Below are 25,972 nucleotides of genomic sequence, written 5' to 3' on the forward strand. Positions count from 1 at the left end.
CGCCTTGGACAAACACGATTTATTTATTGTTTTATTTTTTGCAAAAGCCAGCGAGAACAGGGTGTAGCCATGCTGGAGGATTCGTCACCCGAGGCGAGGAAAACCCGTCCCGCTCCGAAAAGGCCGCGCCAGGAAAGCAGACGAGGCTGCTGCTCTGCCGCTAGCACCCGGCGGGCAAGCGGAGGTTCCTTTTTCCCCGGCGTCCCCACTCCGAAACGGGCAGAAAAAAAGAAAGGAAAGGAACAGGTCTGCTCAGCCCCGCTGCAAAAAGAGGCCTTTTTCTTCCCAGAAATGAGTCACCGGGCAAAGTCTGCATCTTGCATCATGACTCAGAGCGCCGAGGCCACATTTCTCTTTTGCCCAAACCCCTCAACGTGTTTGCAACGTTTTGGGACCTCTCCAGGCTCTTTGTGCACCTTTGGGGAGACCTAACGTATCATAGGTGCTTCCTTAAGTGAAATAATCGTCGTATTAAATCCTACCTGCTTGTACAGAGTGAGCTTTGCTGCCCCAAGGCGGCGGGGGACAAGCGCCGGCTCCGGTCCGGGTTCCCTCCTGCCATCTCTGCCACCGCTCTCGTGCGTGACCTAGTTTTTTTAGGAAAAGAGGCTTTTGAGCTCATGCCCGTCTGTCTTCCCTCATCCCTTTATAATGTTTTCAGCTGCCGGGCAATTTCAGCCACCTTTGACAGCGGGACGGAGGATTTTGAGGTATTAATTTCCTATGAGCATCGGGGGGGAAAAGGGGGGCAGAAAGAAGGAGTTTTCATTGCTTCCTGCTGCTTTCAAATTTCTGCTGCGCTTTAGAGGAGGAAGTATTTCGTGCCCAGGCCGGGGCAAGAAAGACAAAAGTGGTATTTCCGGCTCAGAGGGGAAACCGAGGCGCCCCAGGTGCCTGCGAAAGGCCAGAGCCAGCGCTTGGGACATCCCACCAGCTATCTTTTTGCCTTTTTCCTCCCTGCAGTCCTGCTTTAGTTTGGATAAAACAGCCTGTAGATTCCCCCTCGGGGATTTCAGACAGCTCACGGCCCTGCAAAGCGGGTCCTGCGTGTCGCAAGCCCGTACGCTCAATGCACTCTCCTTGCAGGGGGTTGCATCGTCGGCACGCTTTAAACCTTGTAACGTCCGTGTGCTATTCCACCATCCCGCAATGTGGTATTATTAGGCAATGCTGCATGGTGCATGCGCCCCCAAGGAGCCGGCCTCGGGGCAATGCTGCATGGTGCATGCGCCCCCAAGGAGCCGGCCTCGGGGCAATGCTGCATGGTGCATGCGCCCCCAAGGAGCCGTCCACGGGGCAATGCTGCATGCGCCCCCAAGGAGCCGGCCTCGGGGCAATGCTGCATGGTGCACGCGCCCCCAAGGAGCCGGCCTCGGGACAATGCTGCATGGTGCATGTGCCTCCAAAGAGCCGGCCTCGGGGCAATGCTACATGGTGCACGCACCCCCAAGGAGCCGGCCTCGGGGCAACGCTGCATGGTGCATGCGCCCCCAAGGAGCCGGACTCGGGGCAATGCTGCATGGTGCATGCGCCCCCAAGGAGCCGGCCTCGGGGCAACGCTGCATGGTGCATGCGTCCCCAAATAGCCGGCCTCGGGGCAATGCTGCATGGTGCATGCGCCCCCAAGGAGCCGGCCTCGGGGCAATGCTGCATGGTGCATGCATCCCCAAGGAGCCGGCCTCGGGGCAACGCTGCATGGTGCACGCGCCCCCAAGGAGCCGGCCTCGGGGCAATGCTGCATGGTGCATGCGCCCCCAAGGAGCCGGCCTCGGGGCAACGCTGCATGGTGCATGCGTCCCCAAAGAGCCGGCCTCGGGGCAATGCTGCATGGTGCATGCGCCCCCAAAGAGCCGGCCTCGGGGCAACGCTGCATGGTGCATGCGTCCCCAAATAGCCGGCCTCGGGGCAATGCTGCATGGTGCACGCGCCCCCAAGGAGCCGTCCACGGGGCAACGCTGCATGGTGCATGCGCCCCCAAGGAGCCGGCCTCGGGGCAATGCTGCATGGTGCACGCGCCCCCAAGGAGCCGGCCTCGGGGCAATGCTGCATGGTGCATGCGCCCCCAAGGAGCCGGCCTCGGGGCAATGCTGCATGGTGCATGCGCCCCCAAAGAGCCGGCCTCGGGGCAACGCTGCATGGTGCATGCGCCCCCAAGGAGCCGGCCTCGGGGCAACGCTGCATGGTGCATGCGTCCCCAAGGAGCCGTCCACGGGGCAATGCTGCATGGTGCATGCGCCCCCAAGGAGCCGGCCTCGGGGCAACGCTGCATGGTGCACGCGCCCCCAAGGAGCCGGCCTCGGGGCAACGCTGCATGGTGCATGCGTCCCCAAGGAGCCGTCCACGGGGCAATGCTGCATGGTGCATGCACGCCAGGCCCCGCGGCAGGGAGAAGGTGGGGGGAAGAGGAGGAGGAGGAGGAGGAGGAGGAGGAGGAGGAGGAGGAGGAAAAGCTCCCACGCGCACAGCCCTCGCGCCGCCCCGCGCCCGCGCTCCCACGCGCCAACCCCGCCCCACCCGCGGGGGTGGGGTGGGCAAGAGGAGAGGGAGGGGCGTGGCCTCCCGCCCGGCCCCGCCCCTTTGCAGCGCCGCCGCCGCAGGCGGAGCCCCGCCCCCTCGGCGGCCGGCCCCGCCTCCCGCTGCCCTCCTCGGTTACCCGTGGTGCCGCGCGCGGGGCTGGCACTGACGTGGCCGCCGAGCGCCGCCATCTTGTGTGCTTGGGCGGAGAGAGGCTGAGCGGCGGCAGGGGGGGAAGCCGGCTCCGAGCGGGACTGCCCGAGCACAGCCAGACCCACTGCCCGGGGCAGCAGCAGCAGCCGACGCCGGTAAGTCACCGCTGCCGCCCTCCTTTCAACCTACGGTCCTTTCTCCGAGGTCCGCGGCGGGTTGTGAGGCGCTGAGGCGGCGGCGAGGCCTTGCGGGCCCGGCCGCTTCCAGCCCCGCGCTTGGCTGGCGGCGGGAGGAGGGAGCCGCCGCCGCAGCCAGGCCGCAGTGCAGGCAGCGGGGAGCCGCCGGCCCAGCCCGGGGGGTGGAGAAGGGAGGGAAAAGGCGGAGGGGGAGGGGGTGAGGAAGGGCTGCAGCTCTGCGCCAGGCCCCGCGTCGCTCCCCCTGCCGGAGGGATTAGACGGGATGCGGCGAGATGGGCCTTCCTTCCCCGGCCGCCCCAAACTCCCTCGTTCCGGCCTGCCCCGCCCGAGAGCGGCGAGAGTTTTCCTGCGCTTCCTCCCCCCGACAAGGCTCCTGGTAGCCGAGCTCGCAGCTCCCCATGGCCTGGTAGGGTGAGGTGAGGCTCGGGCGAGACTCCGAAGAGCGGTTATTTGCTTGGTAAATCTTTAGCTGCTGAGTCGAGCTTCGTGCAGGGCTGGGAGGGTGAAGGTAAGTTGGGTTTTTTTTTTTTTTGTTTAAGCCTGGAGCAAACTCTGTTTTAGGTGCATTGCTTGGGTTTGGTGATCCTGAAGGTCAGTTTTCCTTGGCATAGCAGATCCCAATGGAAGGATATTATACTGCAGCTGAAAGTACTATGTCTTGTCTCTGTGAGCAATTAATGTGATACTTGGTGGGCCGATATCCCCTTTCTATTAGAGTGATAGGCTAGCTATGCAAACCTCTTCACGGAAAAAGCTGTTTGCCCCGATCAAACATAACTAAAACTCTCTCGGGTCATAAAGCTGCCTAAATGTTGTTTTTGACATTGACCTTGTTGCTCTGCTGCTAGGTCCCTGCCAAACCAAATTCCACCAGTTGATTAGAGTTGTATCCAGAGTCTTGTTTTGAAACGTAGTTTTGTCAATAGCTAAAATGTGAACTATTTATATAACATTTTGAACTTTGTTTTGTAAGTGATAAGTCTTGCAGCACCCCTATGAAGAATATTCTGCTAACCTTATTTTTCAGGCAGAGAAATCAAGTTGAAGTGAATTGTCCAAGGTCATTTGGCAATACATTTATAATTACTTTTACTACTAATTTGAAGAACTTTGCGGGGGGAGGGGGAGAGCCCTTTCCAGCTGAACTGAGGATTGCTTCCTGGCTTTTCTTTATGGAATTTGTAATGAAATTGTCAGTGTAAGTACTCATAGTCTTACAGCTGTAGCAAGCAAGGGATTCTCTCAAACCGAGGTTTAGGAGGCTGGTATGACACCACTTATTTCCTCTGTTAAAAACACAGGTTGTCTGCAGTGCTGAGAACCCTGTTGGACTACTTTCTCTATTGTGCTAATTATACTGGGTGAAAGGGTGAGGAAACCTACCTCACTTGAACCTCTTAAACTCTTTGTTTGCCAAGTTTACTGACCCTTCTACTGTGCCAGAGCATCAGGAGTAAAAATGGCTCAAGCAGGTGTCACTTCCAGTCTGAACAGCCCTTAATGCTCTAATAGTTTGGTGTACGTAATAATTATCGGACCATACCTTAAGAACCTGGAATAAGGTTAGAATGCAAGTGTGCGAATGCAGTGTCCCGAGTGTAAATTGGTCCTTGCTATGGGTTTGCCAAATGTTGGAGTTTGTCTGGTTGTGAAATAAAACCCAAATCTGAAAAGGGACTGGGCAAAAGCGATGCATTCTTGACCAGTGCACGCAATTCCTTGTGTGCATTAGTCATGCTTGCTCAGTGAGGGGCAGGACTAGTTACAGTTGTTTCAAGGCAAACAGAGTGGGCGGGAGGAGGTAAAGGGTTGGATTTTGGTCCTTCTTCTAACTGACCGAACTGTATTGTGCTCCAGTTTCAGCTGACTCAAAAACCTGCTTGCAGTAATAGCGTTCGTACATCTCACTGAGGCACAGTTATCACATTAGTTATTGGTTACATTAATTGATGAGAGAAGGAGAAGCTCACAATAGAGGCTTCCAGCTGAATTTGTAGGGTTGAAATCAAAGCACCTTGTTTTAAGAGCAAAAGGTCAGTTTAGAGAAACTGCTGAGATGTGCAAAGATGGCCTTTAAAGCTAGGATTCTTACAGATTTCAACAGCCTTCACGAGGCCTTTTAATATCTTGAGTTCCTTGCAGTGGATAAACTTTGTGAACATAAGTTAGTAACTTTTTCTTAACAGAAATAGTTTTGCTTTTAGCGATCTGTTGAAAGTTTTGCTACTGGAATGCGGTAGAGCTTGTGTTACACCTAGCACGGTTCTCTGCCGTCGTTCCCTTTCTTTAACTGATGAGTAAAGAAGTTTAGAACCAGCTTCCTACTACAACAGTGCTTTTTTTTCTGTGTTGCTCAGCACTTTTTTCTTTCTGCTTGCAAGTATCCAATTTTATTTCTTGTTTCTAGCCCATGCAAATATTGAAGGACTGTGGCTCTACTTTTGCTGATGTTGGGGTTCTAATAAGACTCCTAGGTGTAATGAAGCCCTTATTCATATACTGATTATCTAATACACAGTAACTAGCTAGTTGCAGGTTCTGTTTTAACACTTTCCCTAAACCAGAAAACAATTTTATTACTGAAGCTCTTGTGCAAGTTCTTCCTGTTTCTAAGAGTGTAAATGTTGGTTTACTCTCCAGTTAGTAGGAATGAATAACAGGTTATTTGGCTTAAAATTTAAGTTTTTAAAAGTTGTAAATAGTTTGGCCTCATAAACCTTACAGGGCTTGTCTGAAAACAAATGCTTTGTGGTGATCACTTCCCGTAGTAGTAAGAATATCTGCCATTTAACAGGTGCAGATGTAGCTGCAAGTCAAAACTTAGGTGTCATAATTACATTGTCAGCACCACTTCTTTTTCTGGGCAAGAATGTGAACAGCGGCTTCTGTACTTCTTTCTCTACTTGCAAGCCTGTCCATTAAATAAAATATTTTGGGGACCAGATGTGTGTGTTTCCTGTGTGTTTGTGTGCTCTTGAGTTATACATGGTAGTATATAATTGGTTAAAATGGCTAGAGATTTTCCTGTGAAACAGAAGTGGTTTGCTTCCACTAGCTCAAGGTGAGATTAAGATGATTAATCTGACTTAGTTTTTGAATACCAAGTTAAGCAGCCTACCCTCTTTTCTTTGCTAGATCCTGATATTTTCTTTTGCTGCCCAGTATATTAGGAATGACTTCTTGTGGTGTCGGCCTTCGTTAGGCAGAGATCAATAACCTGGGAAACAGTGCATCGCTCCGAAGGAACGTTTCCCTCTTTTGTGTTTTTACCCTTGTTCTGAGCTTGCAAATAGAAATATTTTCTGTTTTCCTGCCACTCTGAATCCCATGCTGTCAAAGTCTTATAGCATTTGGAAAATGCTGTCTATGGGTAATGTGTATAAACAGCAAGATGCTCAACCTACTTAAGTTGAGTGAAAATGCTACCTACAGAACAGCTCTGTGTTGAATTTTTTTACCTAATTCCTCACTTGTGACTGACTCATTCTCCATGTGCCTTGAACATGCAGTGTGCATCTAGATGCTTTTTAATTGGTAACTGCAAGCTTTAGGTGGCCAAATCCATCTAAACTCTTTTAGATGGGCGTACAATTATGTAGCTTTAACTTTTTTTATTTTACATGACCCTTCAATGTCAGTGCTTTATTTTCTCTAATCTTCTCTAAGAGATAAATGTATAACGAGGTTATCATTTAAGACATCATTTCCATTTCAGACTTGACACAAGCACCTACAATGTGACATGGAGAAGATTGTTTCAGTGGTTAGTGCAGATCGGTTAACGTTCCCCTGGTTTTAATAGATATGACTGAAAAGGAGTGGGGGCTTGCTAGTGATGACAAGCTCTGAGGTTTTTGAGGTAGCCTTTGTTATGAGGGCCTTTAATGCCCAAATAATCCACTGTTGATGAAGGAACTAGCATACTTGTTAGCTCCTCTTAACTTTTGAACTTCATCTGTGCTTAATGGCTTGTAGTAAGCTCTAAAGTCTTGGGTAACTCAAATGAAAATTGTTGTTTAAGTTAATTTCAGTGTTAAGGTCCCTGAGTTAAAGTGCTTGTTGATGTTTAGTCCTCTTTCGTTGAGGTTATCGGATGTGGAAGGCCAATGAACAACTTGTACAAACAATTGAATGTTCCTGTATTTGAATAGTAGTGTATCAGGGCCACCGTAGCTATATAAAAAGTGTTTTGATCAAGGGCTTTTTTCAGAATTTGCTGTGACGGCACATTTTAATCTGCAAATAAATTACTTCAAGTTCAGAAGAATGCAGCTGTATTTAACTGACTGCGCCTGCTGAGTGGTGTTGTGAAATGGTCCTAGATTAATACTAAAATTTCTGTATTGTTTTATCCTTGTTGGATAACTTCTCACATTCTCTTTTAAATCAGTCTTTAAATGCTAAAGAACAAGCTGCTGAGGTAGGTTTGCGCTTAAGTTTAATTTTTTGGCCAGTTCTTGCGAGTTACTCCAAAAGCAGTTGTTGAACTTGGGTTTAAAAAAAAAAAACTGTCTTGCAACTTGTTTACTCGTGGGTTTGGTGATCTTTTTTATATTGTAATTTGCTTTTTCTGTTTATGATATATTTACATGCTGTGCTTTTAAAATCTTCCGGAATGCTATAAAGTAGAGATGTGATGCAGGCCGACTAGTACTGAAGGACTAGATTCCAAATTAATATTTCTGTTAAATACCAAATTGATTAGTTCTTGTCTTCCTGTGACTGATAACCAGTTTAAATGTTAATATCAGTTTAGGATCTGTGGGTTTGGGTTTTAATTGCGTAAGAGGTGGAGTTAATGCTTAGGCCAATGTAGAGTAGATTTGGCTTTATTTTAAACAGATAGTAAGCTTTTGATATGACTCAGTTGTCTTCATAAGCATGCCAGTTTTACTTACTGTAGATGTCTAAGCAACTAGAAAAAGCTACAGTAAACTTTCGATAGAGCAATAAGATATGTAACTGCAGCTGTAACAAGGAGCTATGAGGAAAAAGATTTTTTTGTTAAACCTTTATCTGAAATAGCGCTGTTTACTGATAGGGTTTTAAGTTTTGCTTTAGCATTGATCTTTTGATAAATTAGAACTAATGCTGTATGTTTCTGGTAGGTTAGTCTGTCCTTGAAACAGGTGTTTAAAAAAAAGATATGAAACTCCTTATGGAGATATGATAGTTCCCAAAGTCAACGAATGCCTTCTGTACTTCTCTATGTCAGAGCATACAGTAAAGAGAGTGGACAGACAGTTAAGCTTTTTGGTTGATCTTAATTGCTGCTGGTGTTCATCCATTATAGAGAAGAGATTGACAGAATGGTTATGCCTGGTGACTCTTGTTACATTGTTTTGAAAAACAGTGCTCCAAACTTGTGCTGTGGAAGCCTTATGTGGTAAGTAGATATGTAGAAGTGAAAGAAATGTATTTTTATAGTGCAGACCTAATTTGTCAAATTAGGTAATGAATATGGCATCTCCTACCTCAGCCTCTGATTTTGTCTGCTCTATGTTTGGAGAAGTGGTGTGAAACTGAGCAAAACCATGGCATTTGCTGTAACTCTTGGATCAGTGAAGTGTGGTTTTTTTTTTCCTCAAAAAGAACTCTTCTAGAGGTGCAAAATTAAGATTACCTGAGATATCAAGATGCAGCTATATATCTTCTTTAATATACTACACACCCTTCTGGTCATATTTCTGTGGTGTAGCTTATTCACTAACATGTACAGCAGTCAACTGTGGAAATCAGGAAGCATAGCTGACTTCTCAAGATAAGCCAGCGGAATGAAATGACATTGGCATGCATTAAGGCATGGTTAACTGCAAAGTGCTGCAGAAGATTAGACATTGAATTATCTTTAGTCTTGAGGTACTCCTTAGCTTTTATTCTGTCTACAACTAATGAAAGCAAGTGCTAATTCAATTGGTGTATCCCTTCAACAGACATCAGACAGACCACTACTGCAGACCATTCATTCGTTTTTAACTCTCGTCACACTGAGGATCTCTGAAAGGGGCTGCCTGTTCTCCTAATTGCTTATCTAACTGTATCGCTTACTAGAAAATAGGCTGCTGAAAGTGCTTTGTTTCCTGAAACAAAACTGCAGTCTTATCCAGTGAGTTTCTTTCTCACTGTTTACCAATGACACAGTTCATCTTAACTGAACCTGCCGGACAGGTTTTTAGCACTCTGCAGATCTTGGGGTAGAGTGGAATAAGTTAAGGTGTTCTTCAGTGCTTGCTTGGTGAAACAAAAGTCAGAAAGACAGTGATTCTACTTTGGTGTGATTTGGGCTTCGGTTTTTAGAAACCGAATCCACAATGAGGATGACCACATGCTACAAGTTGTAGAAATGCAGGCTGTGCTGCTCACTCAATCATTTGCTTTCATAAGAAAGTCTTTCTGCTTAGTCTCATAGATGCCTCTTCGGAAGATGTGCTGAAGTAGTATAAACAGCTCATAACCTGTGCTCTTTTTATGTTTTCAGGCATATATTTGTTGGGTTTTTTTGTTGTTTTGTTTTTTTAACTTGTTAGGCCTCTAAGTTTACCAGTTACTGACAACGTTTAATCTGAGCTAAGGAAAATAGGAAGTTATGCCTTGGTATAGAATGTAGGTAGCATACTGGCAAATCTTCATATAGATGAGACTGCAAATGTTGAAGATGCCTGAAAAGTAACTGGGTTGCCTGGTGAACTTTGTCTTAAATTTCCGCATAGTTTAAGTGTGTTCATGCAGTCCAACTAATTGACTGAAATGAGAATTAAACTAAGCAGACTCTGCACTGAAGTACACTGGAAGTAATCGCATGATCCCTCAGCTGAGTTGTATTAACAGATGGTAATGAAGTCATGGGAAGCAGTTGTAAACTGTGGCAGCAGTTTCCAGTGGGATAGTCTCTGCTGTTTGGCAACACGACCACAGTTTCCAGTGGGATAGTCTCTGCTGTTTGGCAACACGACTGGCCTAAAAAGCAGAGACCTGACTATGGCAAATAATCGGTCGTTGTTCTGATAATGATTTGGCTGAACATTTTTATTAATGCTGAGGAAGGAATTCAAGGTGCTATGAAGTAATCAAGTGCTGGCAGGGAGAGTGTAGTGAGAGGAGTGCAATATAGAAACATATACGGCAATAAGTATGTGATTGCATATCCCACCATCTCATCACAAATGTGAGCAAGTCTGTAAAGTGTTGTCGGTTGCGTAGACTGATTTTCTTTTTCTGTGACAGTAGGCCAACTTGATTCTTAGCCACCGGTTAGAGGACGTTGCTGCTGATGTTGAAGACAGAGGCTTTCTCTTTTGCCCCAGCAGCATCCAAGAAGCATTCTGGTGGGAACTGCAGCAGCTTGTGGGAGTTCTGCAGATGGGTTTCTCATAACAATATTTTTCTTTTTTAGAAAATAATGATACCGCTACTTTCTAGCGGCCATCTAAACACACTTGTAGTGTACAGCCCATCGCTGTGGGACATTTCCGTTCTCTATTGGAAAAAAAGATTTTCTGGATTGTTGTGTACCTCAGAGTACCAAATCAGTTACAGAAGAGGTTTGGATAGTAAGAGTGTTTAGGGAACAAGAAGAAAATGCAAACAAATTTCTTCAGCCTTAACTTCTCATTCTTCACAGAAAATCAAACTGAGGAAGACGAGTGCTATAAAAATAGCTGAGTAAAAAAAACACTTTGGTGTTGGGGGGCGGATGACCTAGGAACGGTCAGTTACCAAGAGAATAAGGGTCTGAAGGGATTCACTAAGGTTATTCTTAAATGAGGGCAACTTGTGAAGCCCAGAATGCGACTTCAGCAAGCGGTGGAAAGATCTCATGAATGTAAGAGCAAAGATTAAGTTGTGTTACTTGATTACAGCTGTTGATTTCAAGCATTTAATAACTTAACCTGTTAGGCTTTTAAACAAGCAGAAACTTAAAAATATATAGATTCATTTGCAGGGCCTTATAAATTTTGTCTTACTGTAGAAGTTCTCAGACTCACTTTGGAGGGTTATAACAGCTGTGGTAACAGATAACAGTTCAAACTCAAAATATTGCTTTTCAGATGAAGTAGAAAATAGAGGCAGTGTGAACAGCCAGACAAAGGAAAGCTTTATAGCCTCCCTCCCCTCCAGCCCAGTAAGAGTTGCTGTTGACTGCTGAGGAGTGAGATTTCCTGCTGTCTGAAAGCCTGATTTGGATAAATAGGGACTCTAGTAAAAATGCTTTCTCTACTTTCTAATTAACTTTTCTGTTTATACAGCTTTCATATATTCAAGTGGCAGTTGAATATTCATGGTTATGCTTTAGAAATATGAAGGAAATGGTGGCATAATGGAACTTCTAAACCTTCTGTTTGGTTTTAATCCGTAGACTGCCCTGTCTCTCATAGAGGGGCCAGCTTAGTTTTAAAGTTTAAATCCTATCAAGTTTCAGTCATGTAAAACAAATGCATCTTGGACTTAAGTTTCTTCTGCGAGTTGAAGTGGTATGTTTGATGTCCTTCAGGAACTTTGGAGTGTACTGTGAACTTAACTGTGAAGCTGCCTCTGCAGACGCGTGACTGTTAGTGTCACAGTGCTTAACTTTAGCATTCGAAATTGTTTCAAGCAGAACTTCCTGGGAGCAGCAGAACTGTTTAGATCTGTGATGAATGAGGAAGCCAAATTTCATACGTTCTTATCATAGAGCTAAAAAGGGCAGAGCGGGACTTTTGTGCTGTGGTGCAATGAGTTTTCAGTTCAAAGGTTTTTAGTTGTCTTCAATTGATGTACTGTAAAGCAAATTTCTAGTTGGGATTCTACTTCCAGCTTACAACTTCATCATTAAGTGCTGAATGTTTTCAAGATATGTTTCAGATTTAATATTGTGCTTTATGACTTGGCTTAGAGGAAGCCCAACCCCTGAATGTTACACATCCTGACTGTATATATTTCTACTGTCTTATACTTGGTTTTTCAGGTGGACTCGGACTCTTCAAAACTTTTTCTGAGACTTTTTGATAAAGCAGTAGTAAAGGTGTGAGTTGTCACTAGTGCCATTTAACATCCCCATCCCTGCTTTGCTGTGAAGTTTTAAGGCTACTTGTATTTACAAATTTTCCTATCTTACAGTAGCAAATAATATTTCTTGTGGTGGTTTTAGGCTGTGCTGTCAGTGACACAGTAGTAAGCTTAAAAAAAAAAAAAGAAAAACTTGTGGAAGTAGGTAGCAGTGGATCCCATTCCAAGGGCACAGTGAGCGCTCTATAGCGGCTGAAATCAAAAGGTAACTTCCTCAGTTCCTAAAACAGGAAGCTCCGGATATTTTTAACCATTTATGACCATCCCAACTGAATAGCTTACAGTGAGCGAAGAAGCATTCATTTCTAAGCCTGCCTCTTCTTAATATAGTTATTTTTGACAGTTGAGCTTCAGTAAACATTGACTTGCTTTCTAGAGAAGGTCTTCAATGTTAATGAAGCTAATATTGCTTTGTGTTTACACTGTGCTGGCAGGCCATTTCCTAAGGTCTGGAGAGGAAGGAAACCGTAGGAGAGAATTCAAGCTGGACTTTGAGTTTCCTCCTCTTTATTCCTCAGTACTGCCCAAAGAAGAAACACTCAGTGCACTAAGCAACAAAGACACGAGCGCGAGTTTAAACTTGTTTTAACGGTAGGTCAGTTAGAAAAAGCCTGTTTTACAGTAACACCTCAGGCAGTAGATGAATTCCGCCACAGCGATGGGGGGCAAAGTACCTGTAGCAGTCACGTGCATCGTTTGCTGTTTACTTCTGCCACAAATAAAAGTCTGAGAGTAGTATTTGGCACTAAAATCTCTGAAAGAACATTTGAAAGCTTTGAAAGCACTGAGAACCACTTCTTTTTACTTGGGTAAGTTTGGGCTTATCTGTTGATCTTTGTGTTGTTTCGGTGTGGGACGAAATGTGTACTATGTGTCTGGGTGTCTAAAGAGTTCATATTCATCTGTTTTTTTGGTGGTTGATTCGGTGGTCAGAACACAACCAGTTGTAACTGAATGACACTGTGATCTCTTTCTCTAGACTTACTGGCCAGTGAGAACATATCTCAACAATGGGAAATATTTTTGCTAACCTCTTCAAAGGCCTTTTTGGCAAAAAAGAAATGCGTATTCTAATGGTTGGTCTGGATGCTGCAGGAAAGACTACTATTTTGTACAAACTTAAACTTGGTGAAATAGTAACTACTATTCCTACTATAGGTAAGAGTTTTTCGTTTGTGTAAACTGCTTGCTTTGAGATTTGAGTCCTGTCGTTTCAGCAGTATCTTAACTGCCACGTTATTGATTTAAGTGACTTAGTGCTGCACCCTGATGTGCCGGTCACTACCAGCGTTCACTGAAGCTGTGCTGTGAAGATGGCACAGCCAGATCTACAGGCATGGGAGATCACACGATTGCCTTTTCACTCACTTCTCTCTCTTCAGTTGGTTGTGGAACAAACCTTTGTGGGCTGTGGAAGGGCAGTCACCCTAATTTCGTTAAGAATTTTGGGGCATCGGGTGGTTTGGACTGAAAAATGGAGGGGGGGCTTATCTGAGGACTGGGTGATCAGAAACAAAGAACCCAGAGAACCCATATTTGTCTGCTTTGGGATCTTGTATGAGATTCAGCTTATTTGAAACATTTAAACTTTCAGATAATGTTTTCAGTGGTGAGAGCATGACTTGGAAAATACAATAGGTGGAGGTCCAGCTATGCTTAACTGAGGTTTTGCCACAATTTTTGTTTTAGGTTTCAATGTGGAAACAGTAGAATACAAGAACATTAGCTTCACAGTGTGGGATGTAGGTGGTCAGGATAAGATCAGACCGCTCTGGCGCCATTACTTCCAGAATACACAAGGTGAGTCTTCATGCTTAATTTGCAAGTTACCAGAATATAAAAAGTTGTTTTTTTAATGTCCCTGCATGGATAGTCCTGATATTTTCTTGGAGAAAAAAGTTTATTATAACAGGGTGGGGGTTGTGCACATGTGCTAGGCTGGCTGTTATATTAAGCTAGTGCGGGTTCCAAGAGGGATGGAAAGAAATCTAGAAACCAGTCTTCCTTGTCCGTCTGAATCAGAATTCTGCTTTTCCTCTGAAAGCATTGCAGCTCCTCTGCCTTCATTTCAAAGCAGAGCCTTTAGTACTTGTCACTTCCTACAAACTTAACAGGCCTGTGAACTGAGAACTTGTCACTTCTTCCACTTGTATGCCTTTATAATGTATATTACAGATGCATTAGAGTCCTGTCATAGGAATTTAAGTGTTGCTGCTCCTTGAAAGTACGGAGAGGTTACGTAAATTAAACATGCAAGTTCCAAAAACTTCTAATGCAAGCAAACTGCTCACTTCCTCCAGCTCTCAGGAAGAGCAGACTCTTTCTCTCAGATGTGACATTGTAACAATATGGAACTTGTGCTTTTTTGCTGCATATTGTTTTGCATTATTTTCTCTTAAAAGCTTAGTTCTGACTTCTAGAGCTGTGATGTTGCATGTAAATAACTTCCTGTGTTCACTGGTTCTGACTGTTTGCTTATTTCTAGGTTTGATTTTTGTGGTTGACAGTAATGACAGGGAACGAGTGAACGAGGCCAGAGAAGAGCTTATGAGAATGTTGGCAGAAGATGAGCTTAGAGATGCTGTTTTATTAGTGTTTGCGAACAAACAGGTATGCCCAAACAAGATGTCTTTCTGTAAGAGCTCTTGAAAATGCACCGCCTATTTATGAGTTGATTTGCTGTTCAACTTGATGTGAATGTCTGCAGCATAATAGGTACGCTCTCAGTAAATGTCCATTAGTCTGTGGGTTTGTTTTCTTCAACAAAAATTGCCCTGTTCTCGTTTGAAAAGTGCCTCTTCAAAACAGTGTTGGCTAATGACGTTTCCTGTGTTCTCAGTTTTAGTGAAGAATTCTGCCATTTTTGACAGTAGGTTGTACCCACCTAAGTTTTCTCCAAACAGAAAAGAAGCCTGGAATGCCCCAAACTGGAACTTCCCTAATCCTGTAGTTAGGGTAATTGAGAGCACTGCTTGTGGTGGTGGGAAAAGGGAGTTGACTTTTGTTATACTTGAACTGAACTGAGAGTAGCACTCTTCTAGGCTGCAAAGCTAGCTGAGACTGTCTTTTGTTTGTAAAAACCTTGGTAGGTTAAACCCAAATGTTGTGAGTCTTAAATACAACTAAGTAAACTTCAGTTGTGCAGACCTTAATAGCATCCTGCTTCATCAGTTGTGCAGGCTCTGAAAGCTAAAGAAGCCATAAGTCTGTCCTAGTAGCAGGAAAATGGACTGTAAACGGAAGCAGCACTGAGTACTGAGCTGAGTAGTGCTTCACAATAAAAGTTTAGCTTGAATTTAGATAATACTGCAGTGGCAGAAAGCATTTCCTGTATGGGGAAATGAATGAAAACAGACCTTGAATTGTATGTAGTTTTGGGTCAACGCTGAGTGGCATGATGACTTAATCCAAACTTTAGCCGCCTAACTTCTGTTTTCTTAAGAGGAATAGCCCATAGTGCAACCAGCAATGGGTGATCATGCTTTTAACCTCTGGAGATTTTTGTCAGTATATGGGAAATAACTTGAATACAAGAGTGATCTACGGAGTTTCTCTGAAACACACAGCTTGAATACAAAAGTAGTCTGCTGAGTTGCTCTGAAACTCTAAAAGCTCCTAACTTTTTTTTTTTCCCCCTAGTGGGTTTGAAGCTGACTAAAATTGTTTAGGAAGGCAGGCTTTTTCCTTTGACTAGCAGGAGAGAAAATGACTGTGCTTACTTCCCTCAGGATCTGCCGAATGCGATGAATGCAGCAGAAATCACAGACAAACTTGGACTGCATTCTCTTCGTCACAGGAACTGGTATATCCAGGCGACCTGTGCCACTAGCGGAGATGGTCTCTATGAAGGACTGGACTGGTTGTCCAATCAGCTCCGAAACCAGAAATGAAACCATAATCCTTCCTCTTCCCTCTTTTTCCACCCCTCCCTCTTATTTCCTCCTGTTCGCCCTTCGCTTTACTCTAATGTGGCAAACTGTGCTACTTTGTGGTATTGAGTGCCGGAAGCTGTTTTCATTTCTTTTGTCACAGTATATATTGCACCATGCTGTAAATGTGGCAAATACAAGCCTGAAAACAGTTAGGTTTCTTATTTAATGTAAATAGTTTTTGTTTCCAATGAGGCAGTTTCTGGTACTCCTATGCAATATTACTCAGCTTTTTTATTGTAAAGAATCAACTCACTGTTTAGTACTTGGAAGGGATTTAAGTGGATTAACACAAGGGTTGCCAGTGGTCATTGTGCAGTAGAGCTGAATACTATCTCTGTTGGGTTGTGAGGTCTGTGAGATCCATTTTGGTGGTTGGTTTTTAACCTGAATTCTGTATTTTTTTAAATAGTCAAGGAAAAGTAAAAACACTTGATCATACAAATATGTTTGACATAGCTTCTGCTGTTCTAACTCTAATACGGTGACTTTTAATTCTTCTGAAATGGCGAAGCAATGATTGACACCAAATTAGCTTCATCGGGTTAAAGTACAGATTACAACTGGTAGATCTCTGGTTCTTTCTGTAGCTCATAGTATGTGCTCATGTTTGTTCGTACTTGTTAAAAGATTTGTCAGAGCTGGTTTAGATGAGCCTTCAGATTCATCCTAAACTTCTGACTTTTGGTTCAGGTGAGGTTTATCGCTTCCATTGAACTTGAATAATTTCTGGAAGTCACATTTTTAGCCTGTTGTATTTGTCTAAAGTGTTTTGTACTTTTCTTGCGTGTAAACCACTCCAGAAGGCAAACCTTTCCACAGAAAGCACAGCCTCTACTAGTCCTAAGCTCTATAGTCAGAAAGTACTGTACTTAAGTAAGAATTGCCATGAAAAACACCAAACATCTATGTATAGTGTCTAGGAAAAAAGCATGAGAGTTCGGAGAGTCATTCCACTCTAGAAGTACTCAATCCCATTTTGGAACAATCCCATATCTGTATATGTGTGAAAACCCTTGGCATCCCTCATACTGCAAGGTTCAGATTTGCCATCAGAAAAAAGACCTCTTTACTTTTCTTTTGTATTTTGATAAACACTGAAGAAGCTGGAGCTGTTAAAACTTTAACTTGAGGAACTATCAGAACTGGTTTGTTTAGTGTTGTGGAAACCTTTATTGCTTTCAATACACAATTAGTAATCAACTGTTTTGTATACTTGTTTTCGGTTTTCATTTCGACAAACAAGCACTGTAATTAAAGCTATTAGAATAAAATCTCTTAACTATTTCATGTTTTTTATGCCTTGCTGTTCATTTGATCATCTTGGCAGAATCATAACGAAATACTTGTTGAATAAAAAGTTTCATGGAACTTGCACTGGTATCATGTTGTTTTGTATCATCTTTGTGCAGTACTCTGTGTGTGCTTAGATTTTTTTTTTTTTTTTTTTTTTGCTGAAGACTAAGTTAAAGTAAGTCTAACCAGTGCCTTGCCACATCAGAATGGGCATGAAAATTTCAGCACATCTTGATATTTTCCAGAGAATGCATGGTGCCTAGTTTGATTGTGGCAGGTGGAGAGGTGAGCAGCAGCTGTTGGTAGTCAGCTTCTGCTGCAGTCTCTTCATCACCTCAGGGACATCTGTCAAGCTTCTGAAGAAGTCCCATCATCATGGTTTCCGTAGCAGATTGTCCTCCCTGCTTTTCCCATTTAATAATAGGCTCAGTGGAGGAGCTGCTTTGGGGGGGGAGGAGGGGGGGAAGCAAGTTTGCCTTCCTAAAAACTACCTTTGTTTCTTTTTCCCTTCAGTTATCTACCCCAGTGCTGGCTAGGGGACAAAACTGTATTCTTGGCTGATCATCTTGCCTTCTCTTCAGTCAGCTACAGCTTCTCATTATTGTTTGTAATGCTCTAGCGGCTGGGCTGCTGCTGTTTTTCCTTGAGGTTTCAGCTGCTTCTCCTCTACTTCACAGGTTGGAAACCTGTAAAATATGTTATGCAGGTTAAGGAGCAGCACTTCCATGTGGGGAAAACTGGGGCCTTAGTTTATCCAAATAAACTAAGAGGGGACAGGAGTGTGGTTCCCTGTTCATGGATGGAGCTAGTATCCAGCTGGTCAGAGATGAGTGACAGACAACAGAGTGCCTTTGAGGATTTGGGTGCATCTCCTAGCTTCTCACCTGTCCCGTGGACGCCACACTTCCACTCACCGCTTTTTGTCTCCCCTCTAAACAGCTAAGGCAGTCGCTTAACATGTAGACGCAGGCCCTAACCCCAATGTTTAGTACAAGTTCACTCTGGGACTTACTTCTCTTGGGCAGGGACTTGTGTAGTGAAGCGGTGGAGTTCTGCTTTACTTCAGCTTCTGCTGGGGATGCCACATGGTGTGATCAGGCTTATACCAGTTTCCCAGCAAGGGCCAGCTGAGCATGGCCTCGGTTCCTTGCATTCAGAGTTTTCTAGCTTGTCTCAGCAGTTAAAGGTAAATGGTATTAGGCAAACGTTGTGACAAGGGATTACAAAACTCCTGCAAGGCAGGTTATGCTTTCCGGGCTCTTCATCACACCTTGAATTTCAAGCCCTGAATTGGGATATTTGCATGCCTCATTGGGCAGGACATCTACTTCATCCTGTTCTGGCAGGGAAGTGAAGGGCCAGCTCATCTGCTGGTATAACTTTGTGCTGCTGAAGTTAAGTGGAGCCCCCAGCAACGTGATACAAGCTGAAGATCATCTCCCGTCCCCTGAGCCCCAAGGAAATGGATGCCTGGCCATGCCCCATCTACAGCAGAGCCATGATGGGTGACGGAGTCCCTGAGCGATGGTTTTCATGGAGGTGTGTTTGCATGGGGCAGGGAGGGAGGGGAGACAGGCAGTGAGCAGGGGTAGCAGACCCTGCTTACCCCCCCCCCCCCAAACCTGCAGAATTTGCTGTCAGCCCAGGCTGGGAGGAGAAAGCGTGGAGCAATGTCCTGATGGTATCTGAGCCCAGCAGGCAGCGAGTCACCCTGGCTCCTCAGGGCAGCAGGGGCTTCGCTCTGGTTTGGGCTTGGCCAGGCCTGCAGGGACTTGAGCCACCCGGTCCCCGGAGGCAGGAAGGAGGAAGCTCACAGCCAGGCGCCTGCTTGCTTTGGCAGGGCCGAGCGGAGCTGGGGCTGGGGTAGTTCCTTGTTCCCCGTCCTCCCAGGAACCGGTGTCGCCAGGAGGCCACAAGGAGAGAGGGATGGATGGATGGTGGCTTATCTCTGAGCTTCACCTCTGCCCGAGGCCTCACGCTCCAAGCTTGCCCCCAGGGGTGATGTCCGTCACCTCCAGGGTGAGGGAGATGGAGCCATCCCCCTCGCCCCATCTCAAAAAAAAAGCAAAGAGCACAAGCAGGATCCTTGGCAGAGGGTGCAAAGGGGGAGAAAGGGAAAGAGGAGCAGGGTCAGGGAGAGCGTTGCTCAGATGCACGCGAGCGTGGCGGGACAGCGCGCAGCCGGCACAAACCGGGGCGCACGAGCTCGCCGCAGGAGCGAGAAAACAGCAGCGACGGCCCCGCGAGGCAGGAGACATCGGCATGGAGGAGCCCGCGAGAACCAGCCGCGGCGGCCGAATCCGACACGGCCGGCCCGGGAACGCAGCCGGACAAGGGGCCGAGGAGCGCAAAAACGGGCATTATTGCAACGAATAACGGACGCTTTAAAGAAAGAAACGGCGCTCCGGCCTCTTGCGTGGAAACAACGAGAGTGTTAGAAGAAATGTTAAAAAAAAAAAAATACAACCAAAAAGAAGTAATAATTGCATCCAACTGCTCTTTACCCAAACAGGGGAGACGGGCGCAAAACGCTGCCGCTGCAGCCACCCGTCCGTCCGAAGGCACCCTCGCCGGCCAGCCGCGGCCCGGCGAAACTCAGCAGCGGTACGTGCAACCGGCCGGCCGGGACGCGTCGCGCGCGGAGCGGCCGCCAGCCCCGCGCCGCTCGGGCTTCCCGCGCCCCGGCAGCCCCGCGGCGCCAAGCTGGGTTTTTCGGCTCGGCGCTCCGAAGATTTCACCGCTCGGGCGGCCGCCCCGCCGCGGCTTTAATTTAGACGATACCTTAAAAAAAAAAAAAAAAAAAATAGAGGCTGTTTAAGATCTCTCGGGCCGGACCGCGGTTTGCTTCGGTGCTCCGAGCGAGCGTGGCGGCGGGGACCGGCTCCGGCTCCTCTTCCTCGCTCTGCGGCGCGGCGAAGGGTGCTGGCCGCGGCCGTCCCGGCTGCGGCGCCGCCAGGGGCTCGCCGGCGAGCTGTGGCCGCTGCTGGAGGAGTCCGTGTCATGTCGGGAGCGGGACCGGGAGCGGGGCGATGGCTCGGCCGCGGGCCGGTGCCGAGCTTTCCCGCGGCGACGCCTGCGAGACGGAGGAGAAGGTGAGCGCGGGGAGACGGAAAACCGGGGCGGCATCGCCGTGCCCGTCCTCGCGTCCGGCCACCTCGCGTCCTGCTCCGGCGAGGAAGGCGAGGACGAGGCGGCGGCGTCTCTCTCGGGTCGCTTGTCTTTCTTCTTCTCCTTCTTGCGCTTCTTCTTCTTCTTCTTCTTCTTCTTCTCCTTTTTGGATTTCTTGCCGCTCTCCGACCTGCGGAGGGCGGAAAAAAAGAGGCGTCACCGGCGGCTCCCTCCGGCTTTTGCCCCGGGGCTCGGACCCATCCAGCGGCAGCAGGAGCCTCCGCGCCGTGCTGAAGGGAAACGCTCCCATCTTTTTTCTCCCATTTCTCCCTTTCCAAAATCTGCCCAAAGCCAGGTCGTGGCAGCCGCAACCACCCATCGAAGAGCATCGAGGCGGGAGGAGAAGGCGACGCCGAACCGAGCCGGGGGGACGCCGGCCGTCCTTACCCCGGCTCCTCGGCTTTCTCCTCCTTGTCCTGCTTCCTCTTGGAGCCGGACGTCTCGGGGCTGCTCGGGACCTTTTGATGCTACGGAGAAAGAAAAACCCCGGGCGAGCGCGGGGAGTCGTCCCCCGGCGTCGCAGCGTGGGCAAAAGGGAAGGGAACCGGGGAGGGGAAGCGCAACACGCGCGTTACTCGCTTCCAACCCCCCAAAAAACCTCGCGTTTCCCGCAGCGTAGACCTACCGTGAAGACCGAGAGCCCCATCTTGGCCGCTTCTCTGTCTTCCTTGGAGAGCGTCAGGCGGCCGGCGGAGCCGCTGCGGGGGACGGCAAGCGCCGCGTCAGGGCGTCCGCCAAACGCGGGCGGGCTCCGCCGGGCGTCCCGTTTCCGCCGGGGAAAGGAGGGACCGCGGGAGGTCGAACCCCAGGACGTTACCTGGAGCTGCCCAATCCCACCAGCCGGTCCACGTCCTGGCGGCTGCGCTCGCCGCCGCCGCGCTTGCACACCTCGGCCAGGTCCTGCGGGCGTCAAAGCCCACCGCCCCCGAGAAACGACGGTGAAGGAGGGCGTCTCCGCCTGGCGCCCACCGAAAAACCGAGCTCGGCCCGGGGCGGCGGCGGGGTGGGGTGACGCGGTTCTCACCTCCTTGCTGAGGCCGGCGGGCCGCTGCCGCCGCGCGGTGCCGTAACCCCTGCGGGAAGAGAAGAGGAGGAAGGGGCAGGCGGGGAGGGTTCGCCCGGGGGTCCCCCACCGCTCGCCCCCCTCTCTGCACTCACAGCGCCGCCAGCATGGCCTCGCGCTCGGCCAGGCGCACGGCCGCCAGCTCCTCCTCGCGCGCCGCGCCGCTCGCCGCCGCCGCCGCCTTGCCCTTGGCGTACCAGGTGAGGTCTTTGCCCTTCTGCCAGCGGCCCACCGGGGCCATCAGCGAGTTGCCTGCGGGTACGAGAAGGTGGTGTCACGGGTGCTGGAGGTGGTGGCTCTTCTGGAGGTGGCTCCTCCGGAGATGGTGGCTCCTCCAGAGGTGGTGGCTCCTCCAGAGGTGGCTCCCTCCTCCAGAAGTGGTGGCTCCCTCCTCCAGAAGTGGTGGCTCCCTCCTCCAGAGGTGGCTCCCTCCTCCAGAGGTGGCTCCTCCAGAGGTGGCTCCTCCAGAGGTGGCTCCCCCTCCAGAGGTGGCTCCCTCCTCCAGAGGTGGCTCCCTCCTCCAGAGGTGGCTCCTCCAGAGGTGGTGGCTCCCTCCTCCAGAGGTGGCTCCTCCAGAGGTGGCTCCTCCAGAGGTGGCTCCCCCTCCAGAGGTGGCTCCCTCCTCCAGAGGTGGCTCCTCCAGAGGTGGTGGCTCCCTCCTCCAGAGGTGGCTCCTCCAGAGGTGGCTCCCTCCTCCAGAGGTGGTGGCTCCTCCAGAGGTGGCTCCCTCCTCCAGAGGTGGTGGCTCCTCCAGAGGTGGTGGCTCCTCTGGAGGTGGCTCCCTCCTCCGGAGGTGGTGGCTCCCTCCTCCAGAGGTGGCTCCTCCAGAGGTGGTGGCTCCTCCATCCTTACCTAGGTAGTTCTCGCGCTGCTTGTCCACCTTCACGTCCTCCCAGCTGAACTGGTCCTGCCCGCCGCGCACCCCTCCGCGGGACGAGCCGAACATGGTGCCGCCGGAGCCTGCGGGAGACGGGGCGGGCGCGAAACGTCGCGGCAAAAGTCATTCCCACCACCACCACCAGCACCAGCGCTGCCGCCACCCCAGCCCTGCCGCGGGGGGAATGCAAAGACTTGGGGGCTGCAAGCGTGGGGAAGGGGGGCTGCAAAAGTGGGGGGGGGTGTTGCAAAGTCTGGACAGCGCAGGGGGGTGCATGGCCAAGGGGGGAGAGTTGCAAAGACTGGATGGTGTCGGGGGGGGGGGAGGGGGGTTGCACAGCTCGGGGGGGTGCAGAGGCCGGGGTGGGGGGGTTGCACAAACCGGGGGGGGGTGTAGAAGTCGGGAGGGGGGGTTGCACATCCCGAGGGGGTGCAGAGGCCGGGGAAGGGGGTTGCACAAACCGGGGCGGGGTGCAGAGGCTGGAGGGGGCGGGTTGCACAGCCCGGGGGGGTGCAGAGGCCGCGGGGGGGGGGGTTGCACGAACCGGGTGGGGGGGGGAGGTTGCACGAACCGGGGGGGGTGCAGAGGCTGGAGGGGGCGGGTTGCACAGCCCGGGGGGGTGCAGAGGCCGCGGGGCGGGGGGGGTTGCACAGCCCGGGGGGGGGGGGAGGTTGCACGAACCGGGGGGGTGCAGAGGCTGGAGGGGGCGGGTTGCACAGCCCGGGGGGGTGCAGAGGCCGCGCAGGGAGGTGTTGCACACCGCGGGGGTGGGGGGGTGGGGGGGGACCGCCCCGAGGGGACGGGGATGGGCGGTGTAAGGCGCAGGGGCCGCGCAACTCCCCCCCCCCCCCCGGCCCCCCGCAGACCTCGCCCGCGCGCTCCGGCCGCGCCGCCCCGCGCTGCGCCTCCCCCTCCCCCACCCCGCGCCCCGCCCCCAGCGGCGCGCGCCGCTCCCGCCCCGCCCCGGGCGCTACCACCGCGCCCCGCCGCCGGGGGGGGGGGGAGTGGGACGGTTGAGAGGCGGCGGGCGGCACCATCGCGCCGCCACGCGGGGGTGGGGGGGGGTGGGGGGAACCAAAGGGACCACCGAAACCGGGGAGTTTCCCCCCAAACAGCGCCGGCCTCAAGGGCTGGGGGTCCCGATCCCACCTCAACCACCACCACCACCACGTCGGCTCCCCGGCTGGCCTACAGGCGACGTCCGTCCTCCCCCACACAGGGGCAGCCTGCCTGCACCCCGCACAAAACCAGACAGGAAACGCTCGGAAATTCCACCGAAAAAGAATTATTTTCCAAATTTTTCTCTTCCGGACGTTATGTTAGAGCCTCGGCGGGAGCGCTCCAAACGGCGTCCGCGAGCGGCCGGCCCTTAGCTCTTCCAAAACTTCTTGTACTCGTCCAGGTTGACGTCTTCGAACGCCTCCTCCTTCGGGGCCTTAAACCGGGCGGGGAACTGTCGCCGCAGCCGGGCCTTCCTTTCGGCCTCGGGCAGCGCGTTGCTGTCCAGAGGCAACTGCAGAGGGAAGAGAAACCGGCCGCGGCGAGGATCAGGATCAGGGCTCCCTCCCGGGGCCCTTCCCGCCCGCCCGCCGCCGCCTCACCGTCAGGATCTTCTTGGGCTCCTTGTAGCGGACGCGGACGGTAGAGCCATCGGTCTTCACCAGCAGCACGGGGTAGAGCCGGCCGTACGCCTGCCGGCGGACGCGGGCCACCGACGTCCTGTTGGAGTCGCCGCGGCCGCAGGAGGCGTGCAGCAGGCGGAAGCTCGGCGGCAGCCGGCCGCGGGCGACCTGCTGCCCCAGCGACCTGCCGGCCGGAGGCAAAAATCTCTCAGCGCCGAGGCCAAGTCACGGTGTGGGGGTTAGAAATGGCGGGGGGGGGGGGGGGGGGGGCGCGCCGCGGGCCCGCTCCCACCCTCCCGCTGACGGGGCTCCCAGGCGGCAGCGGGGGCGCCGGCCCCGGCTGGGTTTCAGGCCGAAAAACGGGGGTTTCGACTTCGGCGCCGTCGTTGAGGCGGAGGGGTCGGCGGCGAGGGAGGGCCAGGCGGGGCCGGCGCTCACCCCAGCGTCCTGCTCAGCGCCGCCATCACCACGCGAGGCAGCGCGGCGAGGTCTCTCTGCCGCCGACCTGAGGAACAAGACGGGCTGCCGGAGTCAGACCCATGGTGGCTTCCCCCCTCGCCCCGCAGTGGTTCAGCCCAAAGTGGCTCCCCCCTCGCTCCGCAGTGGTTCAGCCCAAAGTGGCCCCCCCCTCACCCTGCAGTGGTTCAGCCCAAAGTGGCTCCCCCCCTTGCCCCGCAGTAGTTCAGCCCCATGGTGGCTTCCCCCCTCGCTCCGCAGTGGTTCAGCCCCAAAGTGGCTCCCCCCTCGCTCCGCAGTGGTTCAGCCCAAAGTGGCTCCCCCCCTTGCCCCGCAGTAGTTCAGCCCCATGGTGGCTTCCCCCCTCGCCCCGCAGTGGCTCAGCCCAAAGTGGCTCCCCCCTCGCTCCGCAGTGGTTCAGCCCAAAGTGGCCCCCCCTCACCCTGCAGTGGTTCAGCCCAAAGTGGCTCCCCCCCTCGCCCCGCAGTGGTTCAGCCTAAAGTGGCTCCCCCTCGCTCTGCAGTGGTTCAGCTCCATGATGGCTCCCCCCCCACCCCGCAGTGGTTCAGCCCAAAGTGGCTCCCCCCTCACCCTGCAGTGGCTCAGCCCAAAGTGGCTCCCCCCCTCGTCCCGCAGTGGTTCAGCCTCAAAGTGGCTCCCCCCCTCACCCTGCAGTGGTTCAGCCCCATGGTGGCTCCCCCCCTCGTCCCGCAGTGGTAAAGCCCCAAAGTGGCTCCCCCCCCACCCTGCAGTGGTTCAGCTCCACAGCGGCTCCCCCTCACCCTGCAGTGGCTCAGCCCCATGGTGGCTCCCCGCCTCGCCCCGCAGTGGCTCAGCCCAAAGTGGCTCCCCCCTCGCCCCGCAGTAGTTCAGCCCAAAGTGGCTCCCCCTCACCCCGCAGTGGTTCAGCCCAAAGTGGCTCCCCCCCTCACCCTGCAGTGGTTTAGCCCCACAGTGGCTCCCCCCCTCACCCTGCAGTGGCTCAGCCCAAAGTGGCTCCCCCCCCTCACCCCGCAGTGGTTCAGCCCCATGGTGGCTTCCCCCCTCGTCCCGCAGTGGTTCAGCCCCATGGTGGCTTCCCCCCCTCGCCCCTCAGCGGTTCAGCCCAAAATGGCTCCCCCCCTCACCCACAGCGGTTCAGCCCAAAGTGGCTCCCCCCTCACCCTGCAGTGGTTCAGCCCAAACTGTCTCCCCCCTCACCCTGCAGTGGTTTAGCACCACAGTGGCTCCCCCTCACCCTGCAGTGGCTCAGCCCAAAGTGGCTCCCCCTCGCCCCGCAGTGGTTCAGCCCAAAGTGACTCCCCGCTCACCCCGCAGTGGTTCAGCTCCACGGCGGCTCCCCCCTCGCCCCGCAGTGGTTCAACCCCGAGGCAGCTCCCCCTCCCCCATATCACGACCCGGCTCTTAAAGTGACCCCCCCCCTCCGCCGCCATTATAGTTCAGCCCAAGGCGGCTCCCCCTCGCCGCACACCGAAGGTGCCTGGCTCCCCCCCCTCCTCCGGCCCTGCTGATCGGCCCCGGCTTGTTTCCCCGCGCCTCCCACAACGGCCCACCTCCCCCCGCTCCCCCCCGCCGCCGCGCCGCGATGGTTCCCCCCCGCCGCGCTCCGCTCACGTGACCGCACCCGCCGGCGCGCGGCTGCACCCTCGTGC

The 25,972-nt window shown here is 51.5% G+C and overlaps 3 protein-coding genes and 1 long non-coding RNA gene across 8 annotated transcripts; 1 reads left to right on the forward strand and 3 right to left on the reverse strand.

Moving 5' to 3' along the window:
- LOC138066256 (uncharacterized) lies at positions 1 to 3,112 on the reverse strand. Its single transcript, XR_011139493.1, has 3 exons — positions 2,654 to 3,112; positions 483 to 587; positions 1 to 208 (listed from the first exon to the last, which is right to left on the reverse strand). It is a non-coding gene; the product is annotated as an uncharacterized lncRNA (long non-coding RNA).
- ARF1 (ARF GTPase 1) lies at positions 2,585 to 17,221 on the forward strand. Of its 2 annotated transcripts, none has more exons than XM_068934081.1 (5): positions 2,585 to 2,822; positions 12,889 to 13,067; positions 13,599 to 13,709; positions 14,395 to 14,519; positions 15,638 to 17,221. In XM_068934081.1, the coding sequence occupies exons 2-5, from the start codon at positions 12,920 to 12,922 to the stop codon at positions 15,797 to 15,799; spliced, it is 546 nt and encodes a 181-aa protein (XP_068790182.1). In that variant the 5' UTR covers positions 2,585 to 2,822; positions 12,889 to 12,919; the 3' UTR covers positions 15,800 to 17,221. The 2 variants fall into 2 exon arrangements, with proteins under 2 accessions (XP_068790182.1, XP_068790183.1); XM_068934082.1 differs by lacking the exon at positions 2,585 to 2,822 and adding an exon at positions 3,063 to 3,372.
- Positions 16,328 to 23,532, reverse strand: C2H1orf35 (chromosome 2 C1orf35 homolog). 4 transcript variants are annotated; one of them, XR_011139492.1, is made up of 10 exons: positions 23,109 to 23,174; positions 22,218 to 22,325; positions 21,461 to 21,617; positions 21,327 to 21,375; positions 21,120 to 21,202; positions 20,928 to 21,000; positions 20,690 to 20,769; positions 20,289 to 20,432; positions 18,147 to 20,207; positions 16,328 to 17,820 (listed from the first exon to the last, which is right to left on the reverse strand). XR_011139492.1 is itself a non-coding variant. In XM_068934078.1 (9 exons), the coding sequence occupies exons 2-9, from the start codon at positions 22,309 to 22,311 to the stop codon at positions 19,949 to 19,951; spliced, it is 939 nt and encodes a 312-aa protein (XP_068790179.1). In that variant the 5' UTR covers positions 22,312 to 22,325; positions 23,392 to 23,532; the 3' UTR covers positions 16,328 to 19,948. The 4 variants fall into 4 exon arrangements, 3 of the variants coding, with proteins under 3 accessions (XP_068790179.1, XP_068790176.1, XP_068790178.1); XM_068934078.1 differs by lacking the exon at positions 23,109 to 23,174 and adding an exon at positions 23,392 to 23,532 and having other exon boundaries at positions 16,328 to 20,207; XM_068934075.1 differs by having other exon boundaries at positions 16,328 to 20,207.
- MRPL55 (mitochondrial ribosomal protein L55) lies at positions 23,508 to 25,848 on the reverse strand. The gene is made up of 4 exons (XM_068934083.1): positions 25,792 to 25,848; positions 24,303 to 24,369; positions 23,844 to 24,048; positions 23,508 to 23,755 (listed from the first exon to the last, which is right to left on the reverse strand). Exons 2-4 carry the CDS (start codon positions 24,326 to 24,328, stop codon positions 23,612 to 23,614), a joined length of 375 nt encoding a protein of 124 aa, XP_068790184.1. The 5' UTR covers positions 24,329 to 24,369; positions 25,792 to 25,848; the 3' UTR covers positions 23,508 to 23,611.
- Positions 25,849 to 25,972: the final 124 nt, after the last annotated feature.

The sequence above is a fragment of the Struthio camelus genome, chromosome 2 (genome assembly GCF_040807025.1).
Source record: "Struthio camelus isolate bStrCam1 chromosome 2, bStrCam1.hap1, whole genome shotgun sequence".
NCBI classification, from domain to species: domain Eukaryota; kingdom Metazoa; phylum Chordata; class Aves; order Struthioniformes; family Struthionidae; genus Struthio; species Struthio camelus.

Coding starts and splice junctions, on each gene's coding strand:
- ARF1 (XM_068934081.1), top strand. CDS start 12,920: ATGGGAAATATTTTTGCTAACCTCTTCAAAGGCCTTTTTGGCAAAAAA. Junction 13,710..14,394: donor TTACTTCCAGAATACACAAG/GTGAGTCTTCAT, acceptor GCTTATTTCTAG/GTTTGATTTTTGTGGTTGAC. Junction 14,520..15,637: donor TAGTGTTTGCGAACAAACAG/GTATGCCCAAAC, acceptor TACTTCCCTCAG/GATCTGCCGAATGCGATGAA.
- C2H1orf35 (XM_068934078.1), bottom strand. CDS start 22,311: ATGTTCGGCTCGTCCCGCGGAGGGGTGCGCGGCGGGCAGGACCAGTTC. Junction 21,001..21,119: donor GTGGGATTGGGCAGCTCCAG/GTAACGTCCTGG, acceptor CGTCCCCCGCAG/CGGCTCCGCCGGCCGCCTGA. Junction 20,208..20,288: donor TCGCCGGAGCAGGACGCGAG/GTGGCCGGACGC, acceptor TCCGTCTCGCAG/GCGTCGCCGCGGGAAAGCTC.
- MRPL55 (XM_068934083.1), bottom strand. CDS start 24,328: ATGGCGGCGCTGAGCAGGACGCTGGG. Junction 24,049..24,302: donor GCGCTGAGCAGGACGCTGGG/GTGAGCGCCGGC, acceptor TCCGGCCGGCAG/GTCGCTGGGGCAGCAGGTCG. Junction 23,756..23,843: donor AGCCCAAGAAGATCCTGACG/GTGAGGCGGCGG, acceptor TTCCCTCTGCAG/TTGCCTCTGGACAGCAACGC.